This window comes from Stegostoma tigrinum, chromosome 2 (assembly GCF_030684315.1).
Source record: "Stegostoma tigrinum isolate sSteTig4 chromosome 2, sSteTig4.hap1, whole genome shotgun sequence".
Lineage (NCBI taxonomy): Eukaryota > Metazoa > Chordata > Chondrichthyes > Orectolobiformes > Stegostomatidae > Stegostoma > Stegostoma tigrinum.
Genome location: NC_081355.1, coordinates 59,894,780 through 59,912,302, shown reverse-complemented (window position 1 = coordinate 59,912,302; position 17,523 = coordinate 59,894,780). Strand labels below are relative to the sequence as shown.

At 38.7% G+C, this 17,523-nt stretch overlaps 1 protein-coding gene across 5 annotated transcripts in view; it reads right to left on the bottom strand.

Annotated features, from left to right (window-relative positions):
• Window positions 1-17,523, bottom strand: part of wipf3 (WAS/WASL interacting protein family member 3) — a 95,581-nt gene that overhangs the window by 54,853 nt on the left and 23,205 nt on the right. For 4 of the 5 annotated variants that reach the window (XM_059654263.1, XM_048560980.2, XM_059654267.1 and 1 more), the window contains one exon: window positions 5,891-5,949. In XM_059654263.1, the coding sequence (XP_059510246.1) occupies window positions 5,891-5,941 (51 nt within the window). In that variant the 5' untranslated portion in view covers window positions 5,942-5,949. Of the gene's footprint in view, window positions 1-5,890; window positions 5,950-11,536; window positions 11,656-17,523 lie in introns of those variants that run through there. The other variant, XM_059654264.1, reaches the window with a different exon arrangement.

Genomic DNA, 17,523 nt, shown 5'->3' with positions numbered 1-17,523 from the left:
GTGGATACCAATCACCAACTCAATAATTCTGCTTCTTAGTTCCATATCTGAAAAATTGTATAATGAGCCCTTTTTTCTGAATGTGTTCACAAAATGGTCTATGGGTTCTGTAGGCTTCTATTTAAAGAGAATGAACTCTGGTCAGCTAAGTATTTAAGATTAATCTGATTCAGAACTGTTCCTCTAATGTGACTAACAGCTTTTGGCATCTCTCGGCTCTTTAATTTTGATGTTTTACATTTGTGTAGAGCTTTATTCCTACTCATGAAACAAATCTTATTCGCCTGATTAAAAACTATAGCTCTAAAGGCTGTTTAAACATGTTAAATTCTGCTTGGAGATCTGCTGTGATAGGATTTAAACTAGGGAAGTTTATGGATATTTGACAATATGCCTTTGAAATTTCCTTGCTTGCTATCAATATAAGCACACAGCCTGATCACTTGCTGTTCTCAACTGTGTTAAACTAATCTCCCGAAAGGTATTTTTCCGCTTACCAGCAATATGTGTTTTCAACATTCCCCAATGTTGTAACAAAGACAAAGATTGTCTTGTGTACTTCAACATGAATTAAAACTGTCAATATGTATTCTACCTGAAAGTTAACTTGTTTGCTGGCAGTTCAAGCATAATAGACGTCAGCACGATGCTTTTCATCATTGTCCACCATATCATGTTAATGATATTTGTCTAATAATGAATTACTCATTGGGACTGATTTCATCAGTGCATTCATTTATTTCAGACAATAAAACACATTACAAGTTATGAAGCAGAGACTACAGCACAGGCACCGATTTGTGCATGGGCAGTTTCCAAATTCACATCAGGCTCACTGCTAGGAAGAGTCATAATATTGTATTTACACAACATTGAGTCCTTAAGGGTGGATTCTCGAAAATACAAGGGACACACAATATGGTTGTTATGAGAAGGTGTTCTAAAATGGAGGAATCCTTTGCACAGAAACAAAGAAGAGCAACATACAAGTATGAGCTGAATGTTAGATATTCTTTAAATGAGACATGGTGTTCACAGTTCAAGAATGAAAAATGATGGCGAAAGGCAATGACTTAAGATGCCTCTTAGTTGAGCAATGTTTTATTTGCTGCATACAGTGTTTATCCTTTGTCTGATGAAAAAATGACAGATTTTACTGACTTCACCGATGAAAAATTTATGGAGGTCTACCAGTTTTCACTGAAAGCTAGCAGACAGGTGTAGTAAACAACTTGGGAGGCAAATATCATATTAGCCATTACTGCAAAGGGATTTGCACACTGAGGCACAGGCATAGGAGATATAAACTATTGAGCCCATCAAGTCCATCCTGCCATTCAATGAGATCATTACTGATCTCGCATTCCTCAATTCCACCTTCCTGTCTTTTTCTCATAACTCTTGATTCACCACATGATTAAAAAACTGTCTACCTCAGTCTTCAAAATTCTTAATGACACAGCCTCAACAGGCCTCTGGAGGTAAAGAATTCCACAGATTTATAATCGCCAGAAGAATCCTCAAATCTTTAAATGTGTGACCCCTTATTCTGAGATTATGCTGTCTGGTGCTAGACTCTCCCACAAGGGGAAACAACCTTTCTACATCTTCCCTGTCAAATCCCCCATGAATCTTGTACATTTCATTCTTCTATATGGCAATAAGTACAGGCTCAATCTACTCAATCACTCCTCATAGGAAAATCTCCTTCAATCATATAGAAAACTGATGAGGCTGCACCTAAAGCATTGTGTAAAGTCCTGGTTCCTTTGCCTAAGGAAGTATACACTTATCACACAGGAAGTGGACTGAAGGTTCACCAGATGGATTCTTGGAATAATAGGACACAGGATAGACTGAGGAAACTAGGCCTGTATTCTCCAGAGTTTGGAACAATGAGGGGCAACCTCAGAGGCATGCAAAATTCTGAAAGGCACATCTCTGTAGGTGCAGAAAACGTGTTTCCCACTGGCTGACGGAATTTAGAACCAAGGGACGCAGCCTCAGAATAAAGGGTGAGCTATTCAGGAGTGAGACGATGAGGAACTTCTTCATTAAGAAGGTTTTGCATATTTGGTATTCTCAACCTTCAAAGGCTGAGGATGTTTAGTCATTGAATAAGTTCAAAACAGAGATCGATTGATTACATCAGTAACCAGAAAATCCAAGGATATGGGAATAACATAGCAATATGGCAAGGAGGTGGGTGGTCAGCCATGACCTTCAATGGCAGATCAGTCTCAATGGGCTGAATGGCCTACTCCTGCTCCTATCTTATGTTTTCACACTCCGTGCAACCTCAAGGAAATCACAAGTGCAAACTTACCCTTCAAGAGAGTTAATGTTAGAAACTATTAGAATCTTTAAGGCTTTATTACTTGTGGAGAAAAAAAAAATCAAAGTATGTGTATGAAGATAAACACAGCCAATCAACTTAGCTAACTACTATTACAAAAATAAAAATTAAATTTGTTTTGTTTTTGATTTAAATTATGCCACCCAATCAGGTGTTGAATCATATTACACAGTAAAATGAGGCTGAATGTGTTGAATCTGTATAAAATCCAGTTTAAGAAGTCATTAAAAATGAGTATATTAGTTCTTACTTTATTATATATAAATAATGGAATATGTAATATATAATATCTTTCAAAGAGCTTAGCTAAGACTTAATATACAGCCAATGTTTTACCTCATTTATGCTGATGACCAAAAAAGGCTGAATCTTTTAATAGCATTTATTCATATGCAACATGAGATACATTGGGTACAAACATGGACCTTAAACAAACCCTTCATACACTTACATCCGTACATAAATAATTCTTGAGTGTATTTAAAATACCCTCAGGCTCTTTTAAAAAAAGTGTATTTTTTTTCCTGCAAATAAGTTGAAAAATATTTTTGACTATTAGTTTGGAGGTAAAAATGTGAGTGGGTTTGTCATGAACCTCGATTCATCATCTGGTCAGCAACATTTGGCATTAACAAATTAGAGTAATGCCAAACAATTTACTCAGATTTTGTTGATTGAATAACGACTGCATATGCTTATGTTGCACTTATAACATCATAAAATATCACAAGGAACATAAAAACTACGACATCAAATCATCTAGGCAAATTTAGATCAGATAACCAACATGACAGGCAGGTTTTCAGAAACAGCATAAAAGGAGAAAAAAATGAGATAGAAAGAGAGATAGAGATGGAGAGGAATCAGGAGGAAATTTCAAAGCTAATGGTCTAGGCAACAGATGGGCTCAAGTTAGAGAAGTGTAGATGTCATAAAAGGATTTATGGTATGGGAAAGATTAGAGATAGTGAGGGGCAAAGGCCTAGAGGGATTTCAAAACATGAATGAGAATTTTAAAAGCAAGATATTTAACAGGGAAGCAATGCTGAACTGTAGGCATAGATAAAGAAATGGGATACAGTGTGAGTTGAGACAGAAGAAGCAACATTCATGGATGGCCTTAGCTTTTGAGAGGGTAGAAGTGGGAGCCAGGAAAACATTGCAAGTCCTCAAGTTGAGAATAACAAAAGGCATGAGTGTAGATTTCAGCAGAAGATGGGGTGAGATGGGCAAAAATGGGAGCTATTTTGGAAAAGTCATAGAAGGGAAGGAGACTAAAATGTTCCTAACTTTGGAGGAGAGTTATACACAATAATGAGGGTGGTTCGTTAGACAGACCTCAAAAAAAAATCAACACTCATCTCCAACCCATTGAAAAACACAGATATGGGAGGCACAGTATGACAGTGACAATCTCTTTATGCAGAAAGCTCAGAAAAGATGGCTGGATGTTTCAGGAAATAAAAATTATTTTACGGATACTTAGGTCAACGTGCATTCTTTTTTGAGAACCTTACACTGTGTTTATGATGGCATAAATAAAAACAAACCCTACGCATCAACCAAATATCTAAAAGGACCCAATAACCTGCAGTGGTTTTGGTGCCTCTGAGGCAGTTACTGGATGGATGGGGGTAGGATTTCAGGTAATTACACTGCATTCCTTTTACTCAGCAATGCGATTGTTACCAGAATGCTGATGGCAGTGCTTCACCCAATCTCCTTCCAAGCGGACAGTACTGATAAAGATAGACATATCAGGCAATGATTATTAGCTGTTCAAATTCTTATCTACCTTGCTTCAGTTGCTCTGACTCAAAAAAGATGCACTTATCAAACACTGGACCATATATGATCCTGGTGAAAAAAAAGGATGATTAAAAATGTATAAACCTTGCTTACCTCCCGTATCGAATAAATGAATGTTTGGTTGATGGAGGAACCACAGCATATTATGGAAACTACCACTTATTTTAAATTTGTTAAATCTTTGGCTTGTCCATGTGGGCTTTCAAAGCTGTGATGTGAAATGTTTCCAGATGCAAGTTCACTCGTCCCTTAAATGGGTGCCGTAGCCCCAACTGAACACTGAAATGGGTGTGTACTTTGAATTCTAAGAGAACCCTAACAAATTGGGACAATGCCAAAGGCACAACTACTCTAGAAAAGTCAGTATCAATAGGTATCGGGGGCAAACTCTTCCCTGGTTGGAGTCATACATGTCACATAGGAAGATAGTTGTGGCTGTTGGAGGTCAGTTAGCTCAGGTCTAGGACATCTCTGCAGGAGTTCCTCAGGGTAGTGTTCTAGGCCCAGACACATTCAACTGCTTCAATGACCTTCCCTTTGTCATAAGGTCAGAAATGAGGATGTTCGCACAATATTCGACACCATTCACAGCTCCCCAGGTATTGGAGCACTCCACGTTCAAATGCAACAAGATCTGGACAATATCCAGGCTTGGGCAGACAAGTGGCATCACACAGATGCCTGGCAATGACTGACTCACCAACTCCAGTAAGAGACAGAGACAATCTAACACCACTCTTTGACATTCAATGGTGTTACTATCATTAAATCCCCCACTATCAACAGAGGTTACCATTGACCAGAAACTCAAAGGGATTAACCATAATAATGCAGTAGCTAAAACAGCAGGTCAGAGGCTCAGAATACTGCAGTGAACACCACACCTCCTAACTCCCCAACGCCTATCCATCATATACAAGGCAAGAAGTGAGGAGTGTGATGGAATTCTCGCCATTTGCCTGGATAAATGCAGCTCCAACACCACTCAAGAAGCTTGACACCATCCATGACAAAGTTGCCCATTTGATTGGCACCACACCCACAAACATCCACTCCTTCCACCACCAACACTCAGTAGCAGCACCAGTGTGTACTCTCTACAAGATGTGCTGCAGAAATTCAAAGATGTTTGAACCCACCTTCCAAACTTCCATCTAGAAGGACAAGGGCAACAGAAACATCTGCAAGCTACTGCCCATCCTGACTTGGAAATATATTGCTGTTCATTCACTGCTGTTGGGTCAAAATCCTGGAATTCCGTCTAACAGCATTGTGGGCATGGACTGCAGCAGTTCAAGAAGGCCCTCACTAGCCCATTCTCGAAGGCAATTAGGGACAGGCAATAAATGCTGGCCAACCAGGAACACTTACATCCACGAATGAATTTGAAAAAAAAACATGAAGTGGAAGTGCCATTCTCCCAGGGTTACACCAGTAAAAGGAATGGAAAGATCTTCACAGTCAACATCTTAACCTCCAAAAGTGAATCCTTTTGACATAAATGCAAACACCCATTGGCTATCACTAATTGATTGAATGGTTTTGAACTGAAGAAAACAAATATTTAGACTAGAAAAAAAAATTTGTAGATCACCTGTTATAGACAATCCTCATTTAAATGTAATACTCTGTTTTACAGCTGTTGACATATCACCAAAGCAACCCTGAATGTTAGGGTCTTGAAGTTTGTAACTATAAAACTTAAATGAAATACTACTGACTTACAGAAGGCAGTGGTGGAGCTCCTGGTGGTGGTGGCGGCGGTGGCACGGGCATTACTTTACCTGAAAAACAATGGAGGTTTACGTTTTCAAATATGAAAGATATTGTTTTGATTATTAAGTGGCTGTCTTAAATTTTAGTTTTTCCTTCCTTAATGCATCAATAACTACCACACATTCCAAACCCCCAACCCCACCTCTGAGCATCCTGCACCTAGCCTTTCACCAACATAGCTCAGAGGTCAGCTACTGAGATGTGTGGCACTAACCACAAAAGTAAGGCTCCATCTGATTTCCTCATTCTCCAGCAACAGCTAGCAATAATTTACATTACCCAGAGCTGCATTCAACAGTGAGAGCTCAGCACAAGGGATTACAGACATGAATCTTTGCCTCATAATTTTGTAATACAAGAGATCATGCTGCACCACGTATCAAATAACATTATTTTTCCACACATCTTATTTTTAAACTAAAAAGTGTTCTTTATTCTGAGGCAGGAATTATACTTCAGAAATTAAATTACTGTTAACAAAGTTAACAATATTATCTCTACTGATCATTTTAAAGACTGTTACAAATCCGAATACATTACTGAGACCAGCAATGTTAGAAACATGAACTAGCAACAGTACAACCTTAGGATCAGTCTTAATACAATGATGCTTTAATATCCCCAGTGTATATTAATCCTGTTTCTTCTCTTATATTGTCATGTACATGACAATGTGACCGTTAAAAAGTACTGCTGATGAACGAGGTTCCCTGCTGGAGACCGGAGTGCAGACTTTAATTTCTCTTGTTAGCCCTTAGGTGACATTATTAGGTACAGAGTTTTAACAAGTTATCCGAAGTTTCTATCATTTACTGGATACATTAACCTATTCAAAATAAGTGGACTAATGGCTGGACTGAAGTAATGGCTGGGGAACAAATTTAATGATAATCAGAAAATGGAAGGCAGGAAGGAACTCAGAAAAATCACAGAGGTCATACTGAGTAAATTGTTGGAACTGCAGGCTGGTTAGTTTGGGTCCTGATGGATTTCATCCTAGGATCTTAAGGGAAGTGGCTAGTGAATTGCTGATGTTTTGGTTTTACTTTTCCAGAGAGCCATTAATTTCAGTACTACAATAATCCCCTTTAATCAGATAATAAAAACTGCAACTCCTTTACTCAAAAAAGGGAGAAACAAAAGCAGGAAACCACAGGCCGATTAGCTTAACTTCTGTCAAGGGGAAAATGTTCAAAGCTACTATTAAAGAAGTTAATAGCAGGATACTTAGTTAGGTTCAATGTAATCTATTGGTGTTCTTTAAAGAAGGTAACACATGCTGTGGATGAAGGGAAAAACAGTAGCTGTACTGTACTTAGATTTCCAGAAAGCATTTGATAAGGTTCCACATCATAGAATATTGCAGAAGACAAAAGTTCTAGGCGCCAGATCCAGCTTATTGCCCTGGATAGAAGATTGGCTGGCTAAAAAAGGAAGTAGTGTGTAGAAATAGATGCATATTTTTCAGGTTGACGAGAATGTAATGAGCTACGAACCACTGAGGCAGATATTCAGCCATCAACTGGTTCCATTTTACTTCACTGAATTAGATCTAAAAAGGACAGAAGGTATGGTCACGAAATTTGCTGTCAGCAGCAAGATAGGTAGAAAAAGATGTTGTGAAGTGCACATAATAGGTTAAAAATATTGGTAGGCTGAGAGTGGGCACAGATGTAACAAAAAGATGTATAATGTGGCAAAGTGTTAGTATGCAGGTACAAGTAATTAGGAATGAAGTTAATTATGGAATGATACATTTTTTTTTGCAAGAGTAACCAAAGGGAAAAAAGGTATGGAGGTTATATTTCAGTTACACGTGGCACTGGCGAGACTACGTCTAGAATACTGTGTATAGTACTGCTCACCTTGTTTAAGGAATGCTTTAAATACATTGCATGCAATTCAGACATGGTTTATCAGGCTAATACCTCAAAACTGTGCAGGTTGTCTATTGGACAGGCTAGACTTATAGATGCTGCAGTTTAGAACAGTAAAAGGCAAATGGATTGAAATGTATGAAATCCTGAGAGGTCTTGACAGGGTAGATGTGGAGAGGATGTTTCCTCTTATGGAAGAATCTGGCACTAGGGGTCTCTGTTTTAAAAATAAAATCAGGCTCTCCCTTTTATAGTAGAGATCAGACAATATTTTCTGAGGGCTGTGATTTTTGGAACTCATCCTAGAAAGCACAGTGGAAGCAGAATTCTTGAAGATATTTAAGGCAAAAGTAGACATATTTCTTGTTAATCAAGATGATTTACAGATTGTCAGGATAGGTGAGAATGTGGATTTGAGTTTACAATCAGATCAGCCAAGATCATCTTGAATGTCAGAGCAGGCAGGAAGGCTTGAACGGCATAATCATACTGCTGATTTAAATGCTTAAATAAGCTGAACACTGATGTTAAAATTTATTTGCAGTTTATGGTACTAATATGGGAAAAAAAGAATAAAACACAGCTGATATGCCTCCAACTTGCACTCTGATACCTTTTAATAGTCATATACAGTTCAATAATTGGGAAAAAACTGCATATGGTTTGCGTGCCTCACGTTTCAGCCAGAAGTTAGTACACAGCCCAAATTTGCTAAACATGAAGACAGAAAATACATGCACAAGGTCTGTGTTTCAGCCCTTGATAAAGTCACTTGACCAGCACCACAGACGGTTGCATTCCACACAGCTGCAGCTAAGTGGGTGGCTAGAGTGTCAGCAATTGAGGACTCAGCATTCAGGTTTAAGAGGGTTGGTTCCTAGTTTTTTCAACCAACCTCAGTTCAGGGTGTCTCAGATTCTTCAGGCTTGCCACACAAGCAGCTGCGTTTCAAAACCATGAACAGAAATATTTTACCACAGGCAAGCCTACCTTTATAATGCAGAAGCATTCACAGAAGTCACGTGATCAAATGTCACATGGTCAAATGAGATTGATTCACAACACTGGCTGATGAAATCTCCAGGAATACTTACAAACAACATGCATGTTGTTTGTTACTTTGAAGTATTCAGCATTACAATCCATTTTAAAATCACTGATCTGTAAATCTATTTACCACACTGAAGCAGCATTAAATGAGAGAGTGTGTGAACCTCCCAAAAAAACAAATTAAATTGCAAATATCTTTTGGAGAAGCAAAAGTGGAAATGCCTGACAAACTGGTATTGTGAAAAGCAGCTGTTGGTTCGAGTCTAGTTTTACACATATACCAGTTGGGGTCAGCACAGCTGAGCAACAGCTGTTCTCTCACAGAATGTTTCAATCTTTTCAGCAATACTTCTGTTTCTAACCAATTTAAGTGATTTGTTATGCCATTGCTACATTACTCCTGTATTTTCCTATTACACAAACAAATTAGTTAAAAGCTTTTCAGAGATAGTAGGAACTGCAGATGCTGGAGAATCTGAGATAATAAGGTGTACAGCTGGATGAACACAGCAGGCCACGCAGCATCAGAGGACCAGGAAAGATGATGTTTCGGGTTTGGACCCTTCAGAAATGGGCCCCCCATTTCTGAAGAAGGGTCCAGACCTGAAATGTCAGCTTTCCTGGTCCTCTGATGCTGCTCGACCTGCTGTGTTCATCCAGCTCGACACCTTGTTATCTTAGTTAAAAGTTGTCTTTGTTTGCTTGCTAACACTGACATGGTTGTATTCTAGGAGATCCTTACGCCAGGATGCAGCCACTTTTTTTTGTAGCCTGACCATTTAAAATATAAATAATGCAGAAGAATCACAGTTTTCTTGCATTTTGCCCAGTCGTAAAGGATGTGATTTTTTTTCCCTCAATACTGCAGGATTTACACCAAACCTAAAAAAAGTCCAAAATGTTGCAGCTACAAATACAAAGTCTCATCAGAAGGGAACAATGTTTTTGTCAAAATTTGTTACAAATATTCACAGACAGACAATCCAAGTCCGAGTCCAATAAATACATTGCATTAACACAAGTAATTTTCGGACTTCGTGCTACGAGCAGAAATCCTTCCTTAGAATCCAGCACTTGTGTTGGAGCAGAGGAAAGATAGATATGAAAGAGAGACGGCATAATTTAAATCTAAAGCAACACTGATATAGGACTTTGGAATCTTTGAAGCAGTTTCAGTTTCCAAGGCTAAGTACAATGCTGATCAATACTCCAAGACAGCAGGCAAAGTATTACCAGCTACAACATCCTCGAGATGAGAAACCTGTTTGCAGTTAGAAGACCTGATGTACTGGGAGAAGCAAAATTGAACTAGACGTAGGTGTGGTATAATGTGATTCTTGTAAAATGTAATGCTGATCACATGACCCTGACATGGGTAAAACAGAAGAGACCAGACTAGAATGAACATGTCATAAGAGAGGCCTTAAAAAGGCTGCTCCAAACAGTACATACATAAATAAAAGAAACGTTACAATTCAACAGGAGTTGACCAGCATTTGAGAGAAGGAGCGAGCAGACTCAGGACAGTGTATGAAAAGACACCCACATCTTAAATACTCCAGTTCAGTGTCAGAACATTCAGGTAGAAATACTGGCACAATGCATAGCAGCATCCAGGAAAGGAAGCTCCAGAACGAGGATCTGATTTAAAACAGAGTCCAAAGGATACCGCTGAAAAGGGACTCTCTAATTATGATATCTTTAATGCTGAGTAATCTGTGATTTGAAACTTCCCACCTTTCACTTTCAACTGGCCTTTTACAGGTTCTTCCAGATTGACTGCATCAACAGCTTTGATCAGACCAACAGAGGCCATGTACAGTGCTTATGTTGTTCCTGGCATTTCTCTTGGAGTTGTTGGGCAGTGAAAATCTTCTTCACAGCTCCATGGTTTGGTCGGAAGCTACACTAGCTTTTAGGAAGGATTTGCTTACAGACTGGGAGAATGCACCTTGGAAGGATTCAGGGGCAAAGATTTTCCCAGCAAGGGAGAGTAGGGAGATTCTTCAGTAATTCCCATGTCCTACTTAAGGGCATGGGAGATCCTTCTTCAGGAGCACAATTCTTTGAAAGCACCTGTCGGCAAAAGTACGTACAGAAAAGGAACTGGAGAAAAGGAATCCTGATGATCTCAAAGTCAAGCAACAAAGGGGAGATGACAGATGGATGCAGCAGGTATAGAACTCAACCCTGGGCTGAACATTACCTCAATCGCTGTCTTGAGGTGTTCAACAAATTAGTGAAGAGCCACAATAAATAGCAGTTGAGGTGATAGAACTCTGGAAACCAAGGAAATCCTCTGTGAACCATAAAGCTAGGTGAGAATGTCTGGTTAAGAGATAGTATGCTAGCAGCCATGGTCAGAGAGAGAGAAAAAATAACATCAACCAAGATCTTATGCTTTCAGAATGCCTGAGGGACATTCAGGAGGAACAGGAAGATCTTATTCAAACCCATAGAAGATGGAACAGCCCTATCAACACTAATTCCACAAAATGGTCCAACACCATGACCCGAATGTTGTGCTCGAATGAACCAGATCGGGAGGTCTAGTCAAAGTTCCAAATCATCTCAAAACGCTGAGATTTTTTACTTTGGGAGGGAGGAAGGGGGAAGGTGGTAATAACAGTGATAGTGGTAATAATGACTCCTGTATTCAATGTCCTACCTGAATGTTGAAGAGCCTTCCTTAGATTTAGGGAATAAGCAGCCGCAGGCACAGTACATAAACATTTGCAGCCTGAGGTACCCCAATTTGGAATCTCAATGTTCAGCTTGCAGTATTGGCTTTAAGAAGAAAACAAGATTATCCTTACTAAAAAAAAAATCTATGCTTTTGGCATTAATGTGAATGAGTCATTTATAAATAAATAGAGGGTAACAAAATAATGGTTTCACTGAAAAACAAAACAGAGTTTGTGAAAGTACAAGTATATCCAGAAATACTAAATATTCCAGAGGTAGTAGATTTGCCAACTTTAGGTACATTTAAGTTGTCATTGGATAACCATATGGACGTACATGGAATAGTGTAGGTTAGATGGGCTTGAGATCGGTCTGACAGGTCGGCACAACATCAAGGGCCGAAGGGCCTGTACTGTGCTGTAATGTTCTATGTTCTATGAAAGCAGCAAGTAGCCAATGTATACCGGTCTTTCAATGATAAGCTATGGAAAATATTTGACTTTGTTAATTTTGTATAAACATCAGGGGAGATATAATTTAACCAATAGTATTCAGATTTAGCTTATATTCCACTTCACATACGTGTTCTCTAGCAACAGAATTAGAGTCAATTCTGATCTAACCAAAACTTAAAAAAATGTTTGCTTCAAAGTGGTAGAGGTGATGATTGGCTGATGCAAAAAGAACTATTTTCACAATAATCTCTTCGAGTAGCAAATGAAGAATAATCACACGAGAAACTTAGACAAAAAACTTTCGGATATTAAATGTGTATATCAATTAACTTTTATTGCTGGTAACAAGTCAGTAAATTCTGTTATATTGGGATGGATTTTCTGAGGAGTGTAATTATGGGCAGATTGCCAGTCTATCCCATTTTTTTTTCAAACAATAAGAACACATCTCTGGTAAGAGATTCTGAGCACAGGTCCTGCAGGAATGCAGGACATACCTTATCCTGTGTGGGACAGTCAGGGGAAAGAAAACCATGCCCTCCTGTTCCTCAGCAGAAGTTGCTGAGTTGTGATATAAGTGTCCAGCAGTATAGGCAGCCATTGTAACTAATCCTGAAAAGACGTGTGTCTAACTTGGTGGATACATGCATGCTGAACTACAGTCACAGCATTGGTACTTCCAAGAACTGCCGATGTAAGTCTTTAGGAATGTCAGTGTCAGCTTCCACAGACCAGAATATCTGCGTCAAAGTACGAATGCATCAGCTACATGAGGACTAAGTCATATGTTGAACAAAACACCCAGCATCTTGGGCATAAAGGAACAGTTAGTTTGAACTTCTGGGAACCAGAATGCAAAACAAATTCATTAACAGATTCCTGCGTAGCTCTCTTGCTGGCGTTCAGCTGAGTGTCGTGCTATACATTGGTTCATATGTCAAGGAATAATCTCTTTGAATATTTGGAGATTTCCCCACACCCAGCCACAAGATAAGGTAGATTATATGGTAAAATACTGAACACTAGGTTTAGCAATTTCCTGTTTGACAAGTTTTGTTCTTCTGACTTAACAGCATGGATCACTTTTCCATTATCTAAAAAAGTACAAGCATGAGAACAAGTTTCTGACGAAGTGCCATACTCAAGATACAAAGCTAATGTTCTCCTTTTCAGAAGTTAATCAACATACTGATATTTAACTGATAGCAATTTGTATATACTACAATTATGGGAGGAAAACATCCCAAGTTAACACTAACACAAACTAATCATAACTCTAATTCACAAGAGCTCTACCAAAAAAACATTAAGCCACATAACGAATTATGTAAGTGTGTGACCAAAAACAATATAGCTGAAAAGGAAATTTAAATTTAGGACAGAATGGTAGAGTGATTAAGAGGTAAAAGGAGTGGAGTCCAGAGCTTCAAGCCTAGGCAACTATTGGTATGACACCCAGTACAGCGACAATAAAAACTGAGTATGTGCAAAGGGCCATAAGTAGAGAAGTGCAAAGAGATCTCAAGAGGACTAGTAGGTTGGAAGAGATCACAGAAATGGTAAGACAAGCAGCCCTGGAAAGATTTTAAAACAGAAATCAGAAGAATTTTAAAACTGTAGGCGTTCTAATCCAGGGTAAAAATGTAAGATGGCAAGCAGAGTGACAATAAATAATCAGGTATTGCTGTAAAAAGTTAGGTTATGGGCAACAGAAGGAGGTAAGAAGGTTGAGAGGCCAGACAGAGAAAATAATTAGATGAGGTCTTCAGTAACTATTGAGATTTCCAATAGCTTTCCATCCTTCATTGAGCAAATTGTTCAGGCCATGTACGGATGCATGTTCCTAGTATTTCATATTTTTATTTTAAGTTTCTTGTATCTTATGGTTTGCTACCCTAGAATAAAAAGTCAAGGTACTCAAAATATAGTACAGTATAGCAATAAGGTTTCAAGGTTAAACACATTAACCCTGGAAAATAAGACAGTCTGACAGTACAGCATAAATCTCTGGCTTGTAAGGGGAAATAAAAACACAGACAAATGCACCAGGGTTGTTGCACCAAAAATAACAGAAGTTACTGATCTACACAGATAATTAATTCTCAAAATGCCCTAGGTCAGAAAAGAGCATTCAGGATATTTCATCAATTTGAAAACAGTTGACTAAATCTAATTTCCCTATTATTGATCCACATCTTTTAGAGGCCATTTTACAACGACGACGACGACGACGACGGACAACAACAACATTCTTGTTCGCTCTTTCACAAACAAATTATTTTTCTAAAGGAGCTACCCAAATAACTGGGTGCCAATTCTTAAATGTGGCCTTAGACAATTTACGAAAATTATAGTCCTATTTGATATAATAAATGCAGTCTTCTCATCACCATCACCAACCCAAGGAAACCTAACCAGATAAATAGAAAGCGGGACATTACACCAGCGCTTCGTCGGAGGCTCACTGATGTTACCTAGAATGGTGACGAAATGTCTGAAAACGAACCTTCCAGCTCAGCGAGCAAACTCACATCCAGCAGTCCTCTCAATTGTTAAGATTGATATACATTTAGTATTTCTTGGATTTATACAAATCCTAAATGAAAGTACAACCTGTTTATGGGTCACAGTACAATGTGGAAAAATGGACAGAAAAATTTAATAAAGAGGTCAAACGAACAAGGAACGATATCCCAGTCTGATCGGAGAGTTACATATGACTGTTTACTGCGCATTTGTATATCAGTACTAATTTGAATGTAATTATTTGTTAATGCATAGCAATCTTTACTGCTGCCTATAAGTTGAATACATTTAATTTATAAACCCTGCAAATATAAAGAGAACTTCAAGCTAAATCTCTCCTTCAATTCTTGCAGTAATTCCACAGCTTCTACCACAAAGTGCTGTAATCTATCCAACTGCAGCATCCTGTCTTTGTGAGCCACATCCTTTGTGCAATCCAAACTTAAGAGTTAACCCAATACCATCCAGAAGGATCCATCCAAAAAAAATTGATACTTATAAGTTTTGTGGTGCACTTTGTTTTAGCATTATTATCTGTTTCTCATATCAAAATTCTAACCATGTGTTATATCAAAATAATTTTTCAATTCTTACGCTTAATCAAACTAATTGTATTAATACATAAAAAATGTTGAAGGCAAACGTTGGAGATATTAGTCTGCACATAAATAGGAAAATATCAACAGATCTCCTTTAGAATGACTTGAATTTGCATTCATTCTGTTCTTCAAGTACTGCTGATAAACCTCCCAAAAAAATCTCCAGCACAATTAAGTACTTCTGGAGTTCTGTGAGATTTACTGTCCAAGACAGAAATTCATAATTATGTTTGCTTCCAAGCCCTTCCCATGTTTTGGTAAAAGAATCTAAACATTCCAAAACACAATGAATACTTCACTATCAAAGCCCAAAAAGTGTTGAAAACTGATGACTCAAATTATCACGTCGTTGACAGTACGTGGACAAAACAGAGAAATGACAGAGATGCTAAGTGATTGCATCATCATCATCATCATCATATATCTTTCAATCTCAAAGGCAGTCCAGCCTGACTTACTTCCACCCCAGCAATAGCTGGCAATATCAAAGCAATGATCATGAAATTCCATTTCTGTCCAACACAGTTTGCAAACAGTGTGCTTTAGCCCAAGACAATAGTTAATGATGAAGACAGTCACTGGCAACTGTACAGGCTTTACAGCAAGGACCAGGAGGTGATAATTCCAGTTTTACCAATTGAAGGAGACTGCATTTTATCCAATATTTGAAGTCAGTCAAGCAGTCTGACACCTCAAGTACAGTGACAGATCAAGAGGAGGGATTGAGAGGCAGATCTTTGTATCATTAGCACATTTGTCCATAAAATAAATCTCGGAAGATTAAGGATTTAAAAAAATATAACTTAAGAGACTCAAGGTGTAACAATTTGGGGGCTTATTGCTAGAAATGCTCCAGCTAAAATGGTATCATATAGAATGGCACTAAGAGAGAGTAGATCCAAATTGCTACATAAAACAGTAAAGAGATGGATGAAAATTGAAAGACCTGTTGATGCTGTAAATCAGGAGCAAAAACAGAAGTTGCTGGAAAAGCTCAGATCTGGTAGCATCTGTGGAGAGAAATCAGAGTTAATGTGTTGGGTTGTGTGACTTTCCTCAGAACTGATGGTAGCTAGGAAAATCTGAGCTTATATGCAGAAGATAGAGGGTGGGAAAGGGTAAGAAGTAGTAAATGATAGATAGGGATAGAGCCTAAAGAGAGAACAACAGTTGATGTCCAGCTGTAAACTTAAAACAAAACATTTACTGTCGGACATGATTCCATGATTAAGCAGCATTTATTGACTGTGCTAATGGCTACACCAACGATCTATTTAAAATAATCAATGGAGTTCATAATGTGGCTTATTTACGGGTGTTAGAAGTAATGTACATTCTTAGGCAACCACCTGTTCTCTCAAGCTAAAATATTATATTCAAGCCTTGTGCCTTCTTTGAATTACCCAGGATTCCAGGGAGCATGAAGTTCCCCATTAGAGTCATAGAATCCCTATAGGTGTGGGAGTAGGCCATTTGGCCCATGGAGTCCACACTGAAAGCCTTGGCCAATCAATAAGCTTTCCATTCCTCTGATAAGAAAAATTGTTGTGACTATTTGAATTCGGCAATTCTGCATTTGTCTGGATGAGTGCAAGATTAAAAGTATCAGCAAATGGGCCGAATCTTAACTTTCTGGCTAAGTGTCAATTATAATTCAGTTTCATAGAAAGGCAAGGCAAAGCAAAACAGGAAAGGCTGCTGGGAGCATATAGGTTGACTCAAAGTGACTGAGTGCTATGACCGCAAGCAAACAGCCCAGAGATGCAGTTTGGTCCAGTGCATGAACTGGGAGTGTATCCATGAGCACACAATGTCCTTGCTGCAGCATTACAATGATATTATAGCACAAGTGCACAAGCATATTACAAGTGGATTGGGAGTGTGCTTTGTGGGTTTGTAGAGGCTGACAAATTTCAGACACCAGTGTCTGTGGACAGTGTAGCAGAGATAATGGGCACTGCAGATGCTGGAGAATCTAAGATAGCTTTTCTGGTGAAGGGTCTAGGCCCGAAACATCAGCTTTTGTGCTCCTAAGATGCTGCTTGGCCTGCTGTGTTCATCCAGCTCCACGCTTTGTTATCTGTGGACATTGTGTTGTGTAAGATTGGTGCCCATAGACTGTGCCTAGGAGATGTTGGTGCCCTGCCCAGTGTCCATCATTGAGGTCCTTTAGAGCCACAGCAAGCTGAAGTTGCCAAGTATCCGCCTAGAGTTCCACTCTCAGCCTCTAGTTTGCTCACAGAAGATTGGGAGATGGTAAAGTGCATTTTAAAAAGAGACCTGCAATTAAGACCGTTAACAAGTAATAACCCCCTTAAAAAGCAACTCATAACACAGCGAGAATCTTACTTGTCACCCAGAACTCAGGTAAAAGATAGAGATTTGTTTGT